Here is a 13,683-nt window from a genome sequence, read left to right as displayed (position 1 = left end):
GCCTTTGCTTCCAGAACAGCCTGAATTCTTTGGGACATGGAAACATCTCAATTGGTATCAAGGGACCTAATGTGTGCCAGGTAAACATTCCCACACCATTACACCACCAGCCTGTACCGTTGAGACCAGGCTGGATGGGGCCATGGACTAATGCAGCATTTGCCAAATCCTGGCCAACATCAACATGATGCAACAGAAACGGGGATTCGACAGACCAAGAGATGTTTTTCCACTCAATTGTCCAGTGTTGGTGATCGCGTGCCCACTTGAGCCGCTTCCTTCTTGTTTTTAGCTGACAGGAGTGGAACCCGGTGTTTTTCGTCTACTGCAATGAGAAATTGCTCTGTGCTAAGAAGCCATATGTTTATTTTTGACCATTTTAATTTAAATCAAATCACAGTAAGGTACTTAAGTGTAACCCCTATTTCTCCATGCCAGAAACGCATATAATAGTAAATTACAGTACCAAGAAAATATATCCAAATAAACTCTTAAATCACTTATAATATTATGCTGTTCTAAAAGTTGGGTTTGAGGTTCTCCAAATCAGCTCTAACTTCAGAAACAATCCCATAACAGCTTCACACAATCAACAAAAACACTGAAAGAGGTGGGCGAATTGGGAGTCTACTCGTCAATCTGTGGGGCATATTTTATCCATGAGAACTTCCACGGCTATCAACACTGGAAGGAGGGCTTTAGCAAGAAGTTGCTTCTCAAAGTGAATGCTGTCCCTACCATCAATGTGGCTTCTAAAGCATCTCAAAACAGCCAGCAGCATCAGCAGAGACCGAGCTTTATATTATTATGGGCGTAAACATGGAGCTTGAACCTCAACGTCAGCTAGCTATAGCGCATTTAGCTCACGTGATCCATCTAAATAACACTGATAACATGTCTGCTACTTGTTGGTAGCCAACTGCTGATGCTGTCATACTGTAGACAGCAGTTTCCCCTAGGGGGTGGGGGGAGCGTGGCCAATGATGTTGCCTCAGAGACAAAGCTTTGCTGTTAAAGTTCAAAATAAAGTTTGGCACCAGTTGAATCCCCCATAAAGTACCTGTTTATATCATTCCTTTTTAAACCTCTGAAAGGGGGCCCCTCAGGGTTGCGTGCTTAGTCCCCTCATGTACACCCTATTCACCCATGACTGCATGGCCAAGCACGACTCCAAAACCATCATTAAGGCTAGCTGATGACAACAGTGGTAGGCCTGATCACCGACAACAATGAGACAGCTTAGAGGGAAGTCAGAGACCTGGCAGTGTGGTGCCAGGACAACAACCTCTCCCTCAATGTGAGCAAGACAAAGGAGCTGATCGTGGACTACAGGAAAAGGAGGACAGAGCACACCCCCATTAACATCAACTGGGCTGTAGTGGAGCAGGTGGAGAGCTTCAAGTTCCTTGGTGTCCACATCACCAACAAACTATCATGGCCCAAACACATCAAGACAGTCGTGAAGAGGGCACGACAAAACCTATTCCCCCTCAGGAGACTGAAAAGATTTTGCATGGGTCCTCTGATCCTCAAAATGTTATACAGCTGTGCCATCGAGAGCATCCTGACCGGTTGCATCACCGCCTGGTATGGCAACTGCTCAGCCTCTGACCGTAAGGCGCTACAGAGAGTAGTGCGTATGACCCAGTAAATCACTCGGGCCAAGCTTCCTGACATCCAGGACCTGCATACTAGGCAGTGTCAGAGGAAGGCCCAAAAATTGTCAAAGACTCCAGTCACACAAGTCATAGAAGGTTCTCTAACGCATAGCAAGCAGTACCAGAGCACCAAGCCTAGGACCAAAAGGCTCCTTAACCTCTCTTGGGTAGGGGGCAGTATTTTCACGGCCGGATGAAAAACGTACCCAAATTAAAACGTCCTACTACTCGGGCCCAGGAACTAGAATATGCATATTATTAGTAGATTTGGATAGAAAACATGAGTTTTGTGGAGCGTGTTCACGTGATGAGGTGTCTGTGTTCCAAAATGTTTTTCAAGACATTGGAATCGTCCGGTTGGAATATTATTGAAGTTATGTTAAAAAGGCCCTAAAGATTGATGCTATACAACGTTTGACATGTTTCAAAGAACGTAAATAGAACTTTTTTTTTTAAACTTTTCGTCGTGAAATTTTGGGCGCGCTTCCTACATTTGGAGTAGCTTACTGAACGCGCAAACAACAAGGAGGTATTTGGACAAATTATGGACTATCGAACAAAACATTTATTGTGGACCTGGGATTCCTGGAAGTGCCTTCTGATGAAGATCAAAGGTAAGTGAATATTTATAATGCTATTTATGATTTTAGATGACTCCAAAATGGCGGGTATCTGAATTGCCTAGTGTATGTTTCTGAGCGCCGTACTCAGATTATTGCAAAGTGTGCTTTCCCCGTGAAGCTTTTTTGAAATCTGTCACAGCGGTTGCATAAAGGAGATGGTTATCAATAATTCTTTGAATAACAGTTTAATATTTTATCGACGTTTATGAGTATTTTTGTAAATTGTTGTGCTGATTCACCGGCAGTATTGGAGGCTAAATATTTTCTGAACATCACGCGCCTATGTAAAATGCTGTTTTTGGATATAAATATGAACTTTATCAAACAAAACTTACATGTATTGTCTAACATTGAGTCCTAGGAGTGTCATCTGATGAAGATCGTCAAAGGTTAGTGCTTAATTTTAGCAGAATTTCTGGTATTTGTGACCCCTCTCCTGCTTGGAAAATGGCTGTGTGGTTTTTCTTGTGTTGTACCTGTCCTAACATAATCTAACTTTATGCTTTCGCCGTAAAGCCTTTTTGAAATCGGACAATGTGGTTACATTAAGGAGAAGGGTACCTTTAAAATGGTGTAAAATAGTCGTATGTTTGAGAACTTTGAATTATGCCATTTTGTTGATTTGAATTTGGCGCTCTGATTTTTCACTGGCTGTTGAATAGTGTGAACCGTAGGTGGGACCTAGCGTCCCACCTGCCCAAGAGAGGTTAACAGCTTCTACCCCCAAGCCATAAGACTGCTGAACAATTAATCAAAATGGCCACCCGGACTATTTACATTGACCCCCCCTTTGTTTATTACTTATGCGTAGTCACTTTACAAATTACCTCGACTAACCTGTACCCCCTGCACTTTGACTTGTTACTTAGATCATTTTCTCTATTTTTTACTTTAGTTTATTTAGTAAATACTTTAAAATATTTATTGAACTGCATTGTTGGTTAAGGGCTTGTAAATATGAATTTCACGGTAAGGTCTATACCTGTTGTATTCGGCACCACTCCTGCATTGTCTTGACTGTGTGCTTAGGGTCGTTGTCCTGTTGGAAGGTGAACCTTCGCCCCAGTCTGTGGCCCTGAGCACTCTGGAGAAGGTTTTCATCAAGGATCTCTGTACATCTTTCCCCAATCCTGACTAATCTCACAGTCCCTGCTGCTGAAAAACATCCCCACAGCATGATGCTGCCACTACACTTCACCTTCGGGATGGTGCCAGGTTTCCTCTAGATGTGACACTTGGGCTTCAGGGCAAGGAGTTACATCAGACCAGAGAATCTTGTTTTTCCATGGTCAGAGTCTTTAGGTGGATTTTGGCAAACTCCAAGCGGGCTGTCATGTGCCTTTTACTGAGGAGTGGCTTCCACCTGGCCACTACCATAAATGCCTGATTGGTGGAGTGCTGCAGAGATGGTTGTCCTTCTAGAAGGTTCTCCCATCTCAGAGGAACTCTGTCAGGATGACCATCGGGTTCTTGGTCACCTCCCTGACCAAGGGCCTTCTCCCCGATTGTTCTGTTTGGCCGGGTGGCCAGCTCTAGGAAGAGCCCAAAATTCTTCCATTTAAGAATGATGGAGGCCACTGTGTTCTTGGGGATTTTCAATGCTGCAGAAATATTTCGCTACCCTTCCCCAGATCTGTGCCTCGACACAATCCTGTCTCGGATCTCTACGGACAATTCCTTCGACCTCATGGCTTGGTTTTTGGTGTGACATGCACTGTCAACTGTGGGACCTTATATAGACAGGTGTGTGCCTTTCCAAATCATGTCCAATCAATTGAATTAGTATGTAGTACACTTAGTACTTAGTATGCCGTTTTAGTAAGTAGTAAGCAAGCCAGATTTCAGACACGGCCTGTGACTGTTTTGATCACAGGAATGTCAGCCCTAAATCATGGTTAGGAAAACCCCTACATAACCATGTCCTAGACCTATTTTCCTATTGCCCTTTAGATGTCAGTTTATGGGATTTTAAATCATTATTAAATGTAGACATTTTCCCCAAGTGAGTATGCCATTGCTTTATATATTGGATTGTTTAACTGTGATCTGTTAAAAGTATAGGCTAATCTGTAATTTGAATGGATTATTTTGCAAATGTTCCAAAGTGGGAATCAATTGGTTTTCAATATTTTCACCATTGTGAGTTTAGGTAGAGTATTGTGCATTTCCAAACAGAGGTGACACAGCTTCACCCACTCGTGTCTGGACTAGACTTTTCCCAAACAGCACTCTGGTACTGGCCTGAGGGGTATCCTATGAAGCAGGTTTGAAAAGTTAGCGAGGTAACTTTGGTAAATTCTGGATAAACGGTCATACGAAAGTGGCTCACCTTTCAGCCTGGTACATTTCTATGGCAACGAATCCTTCAGAACTAAAAGGTTTTAAGGTATAGGCAGACCTGCTCCAGACAGCGTATGGAGTCATGGAGGACACAGTAGCTCAGACACAGAGCATCAATGGCTGTATTGTGGAGGCCCTGTAATGTACTGTGAGTGCTGGGTGGTATTACCGATGAGGACCAGGGTATCAGGTGTTACAGCTGTGAATGACCATCGGAGGTACTGAGGGAAAGAGGCTCTCACTCGTAACCCCAAGATAGGTGGGTGGAAATACTACAACTTGACAATCGTCAGCAAGCTTGGCCAGTGGAAACTGTTTGACGGGAAGAGCAGAGAGATGCCATTGTTACAGGGCGACAATTGGCAGAGGATGGCAATACTGTTCCTACTGACGCTCCTTCCTTCAAATCACTATTAAACGACGGACTCAAAATAAATCCAGAGAGACACACGAATGCTGAATCCCAAGTCAACCTTTACTCCTTACTTTGTAAGCAAATGGACCTGTAGAGATATGGGGTGTAAGCAAGCAATATGGTGAAAAATTCAACCAAGCTCATCGGAAGGCAATGTGGAGCAAGTTCCATATTGCTAAAAACCTATATCAGTAACCTCCTTAGGTATACAGGAGTAATTGTTTCGGGTCTAGGACAGGGCTCTCCAACCATGTTTCTGTAGAGCTGCCGTCCAGTAGATTTTCGCTCCAACCCTAATCTAGCACCCCTTGATTCTAATAATTATCTGTTTGATGAACTGAATCAGTTTAGTTACAACTGGGGTTGTAGCGAAAACCTACAGGAGGGTAGCTCTCCAGGCACAGGGTTGGAGAGTCCTGGTCTAGGAGTTAATTTTAACACTCAGGAGTAAAGTGGGTGGCTAGCCTAAAGTACCAAAGAGACAGTGGCTTCAGAAAGTATTCACACCCCTCAACTTTTTCCACATTTTGTTGTGCTACAACTTGCATTTAAAACAGAGGCCCTTTTAGCGGGTGGAATAGCAGAGAACAATTCACTATGGTACTTTATGGTAAGTTTAAAACATATATTATGATAAATAGAATTTAAACTTGTATCTCAATCTAAATGGTGACATACAGTACAAGTAAAAAGTTTGGACACCTACTCGTTCAAGGGTTTTTCTTAATTTTTTACTATTTTCTACATTGTAGAATAATAGTGAAGACATCAAAATTATGAAATAACACATATGGAATCAACCTGGCGACCATGTCTGCGGATGCACGCCGACACGTTTCCTCCGACACATTGGTGTGGCTGGCTTCTGGGTTAAGCGGGCATTGTGTCAAGAAGCAGTGCGGCTTGGTTGGGTTTCGGAGGACGCACGGCTATCGACCTTCGCCTCTCCTGATTCCATACGGGAGTTGCAGCGATGAGACAAGACCAACTACCAATTCAATACCACAAAATTGGGGAGAAAGAGAGTAAAAAATAAAAAGATAATAAATAGGACTGGTGGAGTTGTCACATATGCAGCCAAACAAAAATACGGAAATTTATTTTCTACCCCAAATTTCAACCAACTTATTGCAGCATTACCGCAAAAAATGGAAGCTGTGCCATGTAGGTTGGGAAGAGATTTTTGATATAAAAAAAGACACCTGATATAAGCGGTTTCATGTTAGAGATGAACATCTCCGTTAGAAAGAGTGAAAATGTAAATATGCAACAACTAGGATGAGTTGTTAATATGATTAGGATTGTGCTTTTGGCTTCTGGACAACAAAAGAAAGTTGCTATGAAAACCAGTAGATTATTGACAATAGTATACAAGACTAGATGTGAAATGCGATTGTTCCAAGATGGCGCTGACCTGTAACGTTAGCCTATTTTTCCAGAGTATCGCATCCCCTTTCATCGCAAAGTATGATTACCCAGTAAAGTTAATTTTAAATCTGGCATTACAGGTGCTTTCAAGAGATATTCATCTATAAATCTTAGAATGACAATATTACATTTTAAAAATGTTTTCGAATAGTAATTTAGTAAATTGTAGCTCTGTTTCATCGGATGCATTTGAGGGAAAATAGTTAGTCAATGTTACGCACCGATGTAAAATGCTGTTTTTATATATAAATATGAACTTTATCGAACAAAAGAATGCATGTATTGTGTAACATGATGTCCTAGGAGTGTCATCTGATGAAGTTTGTAAAAGGTTAGTGCTGCATTTAGCCATTTTTTGGTTATTTGTGATGCATGTGGTTGGTCGGAAAATGGCTGTGGCTACTTTTACGATATACTCCTCTAACATAATCTAATGTTTTGCTTTTGCTGTAAAGCCTTTTTGAAATCGGACCACGTGGTTCGATTCAGGAGAGGTGTATCTATAAAACTATATAATTTGAAAAAAAAAAAAATATTAAATTTTATGCTAATGGCGATATGATTTTTCGCTGCATGAGGCCGCACAGGGGTTAAAGGTTAATTTAAATTGGTGTCAGAATTTAACATCCCTAATACTAACCTAAATGACAGAGTGAAAAGGAAGCATGTACAAACAAATATTCCAAAACATGCATCCTGTCTGCAACAAGGAACTAAAGTAATACTGCAAAACAATGTGGCAAAGCAATTAACTTTTTGTCCTAAATACGAAGTGTTATGTTCGGGGAAAATCCAATACAACAAATAACTGAGTACCACTCTTCATATTTTCAAGCACAGTGGTGGCTGCATCATATTATGGGTATGCTTATAATCCTTAAGGACTGGGGAGGTTCAGGATAGAAAATAAAACGGAATGGAGCTTAGCACAGGCAAAATCCTAGAAGAAGACCTGGTTCAGTATACTTTCCACCAGACACTGAGATTAATTCACCTTTCAGCAGGGCAATCACCTAAAGCACAAGGACAAATCTACACGAGTTGCTTACCAAGAAGACAGTGAATGTTCCTGAGTGGCTGAGTTACAGTTTTGACTTAGATCGTCTTGAAAAACTACGGCAAGACCTGTAAATGGTTGTCTAGCAATGATCAACAACTGATTTGACAGAGCTTTTAGAATTTTGAAAATAATAAATTTGCAAATGTTGCACAATCCAGGTGTGGAAAGCACTTAGAGACTTACCTAGAAAGACTAATAGCTGTAAAACCACTGCCAAAGGTGCTTCTACAAAGTGTGAATTCCTTTGTAAATGAGATCTGCATTTCATTTTCAATACATTTGCTAATATGTATAAAAACATGTTTTCAATGTCCTTATGTAGTGTTGTGTAGATTGGTGAACAAATATTAATTAAATTTTGAATTCAAGCTGTAACAAAATTTGGAAAAAGTAAACGGGTAAGAATACTTTCTGAAGGCACTGTTTGTCAGTCTGCTTACTCCTAGGGTGGTTGAGCAAGGCAGTGCCCTGCCCTCCAGTTGCCCTTGCAGTATGCTAGGTTAGCGCCAGTGCTAATTGGGCATGAGTGAAGCGGACACGGTGATGTTTTTATCGACTCAAGTGGACCGCAGGGAGTCATTATCCTAATTTTCAGTTCTCTCCCTGAGGGCAGCGAGGCAGTGCTGTGGCCAGAATATTTGCTGACCTTGCAAACATGACCTTCCATTTCATAAGAGATCTCTATACAGAGTCGTATCTGGCCAAGAAATCTGCAGGGAACTGGCTGTTATTTTGTTAGGTCATTACTGTTTACACACTTGTTAATAGTGTTCAAATTAAAAATGGGGATGGGTTTTCAGTCATTACTTCACTGTTCATCTTTGGCACATGCACACACAGACCCTTTTTGCTAATGAATGGATATTGATTGAGAGGGGTTGCAGAGGCAAGGGTTAGTTCTTACCTTAGCTGGGATTGCAGCTTCACTCCTTTGGTTACAAAGTCTTCCCAGGCTGGATAACTAGCCTGTAAAGAAAATACATGGGGATTAGATGTTAAAAACAGTAGTGAATCCTTAAATCTATAGGATAAAAACATTTCATGTCAGCCGCTACTAGACCATTCTTTGAGACTGCAATCGCTTAGATGATTTAACTCAATAATGCTGTCATTTTTAAATTGGATGTGAAGAATATTGCCTGTTACTGGGAAAAGGAGTGGGTCAGGGAGGCTTGAACAGTCAATAGGGCTGCTGCATTGAACCAGTTGGAGTTCAAATAAAATATTGGTCACACACAAATTTAGCAGAAGTTATTGCACGGGTAGCGAAATGCTTGTGTTCCAAGCTCTAATAGTGCAGTTAAAATGCTAGTTTACTAAGGGGTTCTTCTGCATGTGAAATTAAATAAGGCAGGGGCTGTCTGTCAAGTCCAAATATTGCCTAGCAACGAGTCTCCACTCTGGCTTGCTAGCGCACTAGAATTTACGTAAGAAAGCTACTTACTAACTTGGTAAACTCACCGTACATTACTATTTTCAGCAAAATAATCATTCCGGTCAACAAGACACTGTTCCTGTTTTATGACTGACCATTGTTAAATTCTGACACCAATTTAAATTAACAGGGGCTGTCTGTCAAGTCCAAATATTTCAGAGAGGCAAAAACATAGCACTGGCTACAGAACATGAGTAGAAATGAAAGCCTAATAATCACAGAGCCAACTAAAGGACCACTGCATGGTGCACAAAAATAAGTCAAATTCTATAGAGATGATGCAATGTAAAAATAGAAACAGAAGTAGGCCTAGCCAAAACTTGGTCACCTGGTAATGGCTGACCCAAGCCGCTGTTGATAAAATGTGGGGTGGGAATGCCGCTTAGACAATAAGTCTCAAACGTTTAGCCTCTTATCGGCCGAGCCAAGCTGTTCGCTCCCACTGCAAGCACGCACCTCGGCTGAATTTGGTGGTGCTTGTTTTGTACCTTCCGTCTCCAAAAGGGGCTATTTGGTGTGTGACTCTATCCACTAACAATTAAGAATCAAATCAACCTTTGTCCTTGGCCGAAGGAGCGATTGATCTAGGAAGCTACTGGAAGAAGTCACTACGAAACAAGGACATTAACTACAGAACAAGCAATGACATGTACAAATGAAATAAATAATTTCTCCTCGAATTGTGACAGTAAATGCATTCACTGCATGCCATTTGCTTTCCGTTGCTGTTGACCTGCTTCAACAAACCAATCCTTATGTAAGTTCACATACAGGGCCCTGTGAATAAACCTGATAAGTCACATGATAATGAGCCTTTTGCTGCCCCAAGGCCAGTGAGAAAAAAAAAGAAGCTTTTTTCCCCCCTGTTGGCAACAGAGCAATACAGCTGTTACTGGCTACAGTTTTAGGAGATGTGCTGACTCGCAGAGATAATGTAATGTATTCTAGAGAGGAGGAAAATAAACTGATAGAGATCACTATGGTGCGATTTCTGAGGAAACAAATAACATAACTCTAAACCGGTTTCCCAGCACAAACATACTAGGAAAGCCTTGTTTGCCTTTTAGGCTACATAGAACTGGGTAAGGTTGGAAAGTAGTCAATGTTTTATTGGGGCCGTTCCAGCAAGATATGACACCAACCATCTCAGATGTTTCTAACTACATAAATTATTTCATAACTATAAGATTACCATTCCTGCAACATTATTTTGTTGAAATATAATTGGAGAAATGAATCTAATTGGCCATTTTAATTTATAGGTTTCAAATAAAATCCAATAAATATACACTACCGTTCAAAAGTTTGGGGTCACTTCGAAATGTCCTTGTTTTTGAAACTTTGCACTTTGTTTTTTGTCTATTTAAAATATCAAATTGATCAGAAATACAGTGTAGACATTGTTAATGCTTTAAATGACTATTGTACCCTGCAAAAACACCAGTCTCAACGTCAACAGTGAAGAGGCGACTCCGGGATGCTGGCCTTCTAGGCAGGGTTGCAAAGAAAAAGGCATCTCAGACTGGCCAATAAAAACAACACAGACACTGGACAGAGGAACTCTGCCAGAAGGCCAGAATCGCCTCTTCACTGTTGACATTGAGACTGGTGTTTTGCAGGTACTATTTAATGAAGCTGCCAGTTGAGGACACTAATGTACTTGTCCTCTTGCTCAGTTGTGCACCAGGACCTCCCACTCCTCTTTCTATTCTGGTTAAAGCACGTTTGCGCTGTTCTGTGAAGGGAGTAGTACACAGCATTGTACGAGATCTTGAGTTTCTTGGCAATTTCTCACATGGGATAGCCTTCATTTCTCAGAACAAGAATAGACTGACGAGTTTCAGAACAAAGTCTTTGTTTCTGGCCATTTTGAGCCTGTAATCGAACCCACAAATGCCAATGCTCCAGATACTCAACTAGTCCAAAGAAGGCCAGTTTAATTGCTTCTTTAACCACGACAACAGTTTTTAGCTGTGCTAACATAATTGCAAAAGGGTTTTCTAATGATCAATTGGCCTTTTAAAATGATAAACTTTGATTAGCTAACCAATGGCACGTTGTGAGCACAGGAGTGATGGTTGCTGATAATGGGCTTCTGTACGCCTATGTAGATATTCCTTTTCACATCAGCTGTTTCCAGCTAGAATAGTCATTTACAACAATGTCTACACTGTTTTTCTGAACAATTTGATGTTATTTTAAAATAAACAAAAGTGCTTTTCTTTCAAAAACAAGGACATTTCTAAGTGACCCCAAAGTTTTGAACAGTAGTATAGTACGTAACATCTGATTTGGACCAAACCTTGAGAGAGATGAGGAATCCAAAGAAATGGTCAAAAGCCACCCACGGAGTCCAACACAAACCCACCCCAACAACGATTATACAGTATCAGTTCTATGTCTGACAAGTAGTATGGCGCTGCGGCTCAGAGTAGGACTATCCACGACACATGAGCGGGTGGCTTTTGACCATTTCTTTGGATTCCTCATGTCTAAATAATTGTTAGAAAAACTTGGTCCAAATCAGATGTTAGGTACTATATTTATGGGATATCATATGAAGCCTATAGATAAAAACTTGCCAGTTTGGGTGCAATCAATTAGCTTAATTTCTCAGAGATGAAATTATATTTCAACATTTTTTTTTTTTAGAGGAACGCTAATCTTATGTTTCTAACTACATAAATGAACAGAAACAGATGGGTGTCAAAATCCTTGTGCTTTTTGAGGTGTAATGACCCACTGATCAATCAATTGCCGTCACGATGACTAATTGTTTGCGGGTGCTGTTGGACAGGCACTGGTTGATTTATATTACTTCAAAAGAAATACCATGAAAATACACAGGACATAATGCATTCACACGGCAGCATGAACAGTGCAGATGCTCTGAAATGGCAACTGAGGCCATTGCACCTGGCAAAATGCAATCTGGATCAAAGGGGCTGGACAGTGTGGGATGGGGAGTATAGCCTATAGCCTGCAGTTTTGTGCTTGCCTCTCACCTTTCAAACTGGTTTCAGTAGCAGAATTCCATAAAATAATTTTACAACTTCATGAAATTATGAAGGGGAAAATAGCTGTAGACTACTTGCAGACTAGAAAACTGTGTGCATAGCGTCTAAGCACCACTTGTAGCCTACCAGTGCCGATGGTTTGTACCAAAGAGGCTGCTTTCCTGTGTCTGAAAAAAGCTTTTAGTGATCCACCCAGGAGAGCCCTCCCTGTTTCTTTCATGGTTTCACTTCCTTGATTCTTATTTTTTCTCCCTAGTGAGTACAGCTCTTGTGAAGTTAGTCCCTCGAGTTTCTCTTTAAACTGCATGAAAGCCTTTGTATCCGTGTTGACTCCCGGAGAGAATCTCTTACATTTTGCTGTTGCGATGGAAAGACGAAATTACTAACATACACCTTCTACACTCCTACTGGCTAGTTCTTGCGCCATCTCCCTGCCTCCAAAAACAGCATCAGGGTATGCCACTGGAACATAACTGATCATTGATCCTGTTGAACAGTAAAGTAGCGAACTTTGCTTCATTCAAGCTGTAGCTCAGCTGTCATTCATTCATGCCTAGAGCTGTACCAACAGTGGAGCCAGCCTGCCTCCTGTGCTCCACTTATTGGATTAATAATTGATACAAAAAAGATGACGGTCCAGCTCCTCTCTACACTAAAACTGCTACTAACAAGGGCCCTTGGGAGGCTAGGTGAGCCCGATAGCCCAGTAACAAATCATACACCAACGAGGTTGAGCATACTTTTTGCACATCTCAAATACATTTTCACACTGGATGGAGAACGATGCACTGTCCTTATAAAGATGGATGTAACCTAAAAGGACACTTGTTGATTGAGTACCTGTGGACCACACAGTTTAAGGTGGGTGCGTTTGGATACTACAACACCACAGTTTCCCTGTATGGGAAACTTCCTGTATGGAATCTTCTCAGGTTTTGGCCTGCCATATGAGTTCTGTTATACTCAGACACCATTCAAACAGTTTTATAAACTTTAGGGTGTTTTCTATCCATATGTAATACGTATATGCATATTCTAGTTACTGGGTAGGAGTGGTAACCAGATTAAATCGGGTACGTTTTTTATCCAGCCGTGTCAATACTGCCCCCTAGCCCTAACAGGTTAAGGGATCTCAGACGATACGAGAGGTTGAACAGGCAAGTAATAGGGGTTGCAACAATTGCGATGGATCATTTTAGAAAGAGAGGGTCCAGATTGTCTAGCCCAGCTGATTTGTAAGGGTCCAGATTTTGCAGCTCTTTCAGAACATCAGGATTTGGGTGAAGGAGAAGCATGGGGTGCTTTGGCAATTGCTGTTGGGAGTGCAGAGCTGTTGGCCGGGGTAGGGGTAGCAAGGTGGAAGGCATGGCCAGCTGTAGAAAAATGCTTACTGAAATTCTCAATTATCATGGATTTATCAGTGGTGACAGTGTTTCCTAGCCTCGGTGTAGTGGGCAGCTGGGAGGAGGTGCTCTTATTCTCCATGGACTTTACAGTGTCCCAGAACTTTTTGGAGTTTGTGCTACAGGATGCAAATTTCTGTTTGAAGAAGCTAGCCTTTGCTTTCCTAACTGACTGTGTATATTGGTTCCTAACTTCCCTGAAGTAGCATATCGCGGGGGCTACTCGATGCTAATGCAGCATGCCACAGGATGTTTTTGTGCTGGTCAAGGGCAGTCAAGTCTGGAGTGAACCAAGGGCTATTTC

General features: G+C 41.5%; 1 protein-coding gene across 2 annotated transcripts in view; it reads right to left on the bottom strand.

The window, feature by feature from the left end:
* mtss1 (MTSS I-BAR domain containing 1) overlaps positions 1-13,683 on the bottom strand; it is a 115,461-nt gene that overhangs the window by 95,432 nt on the left and 6,346 nt on the right. For both annotated transcript variants that reach the window (XM_014131670.2, XM_014131671.2), the window contains exon 2: positions 8,429-8,490. In XM_014131670.2, the coding sequence (XP_013987145.1) occupies positions 8,429-8,490 (62 nt within the window). The remainder of the gene's footprint in view (positions 1-8,428; positions 8,491-13,683) is intronic.

The sequence above is a fragment of the Salmo salar genome, chromosome ssa12 (assembly GCF_905237065.1).
Source record: "Salmo salar chromosome ssa12, Ssal_v3.1, whole genome shotgun sequence".
Lineage (NCBI taxonomy): Eukaryota > Metazoa > Chordata > Actinopteri > Salmoniformes > Salmonidae > Salmo > Salmo salar.
This window is presented reverse-complemented; position numbering and strand designations above follow the sequence as displayed.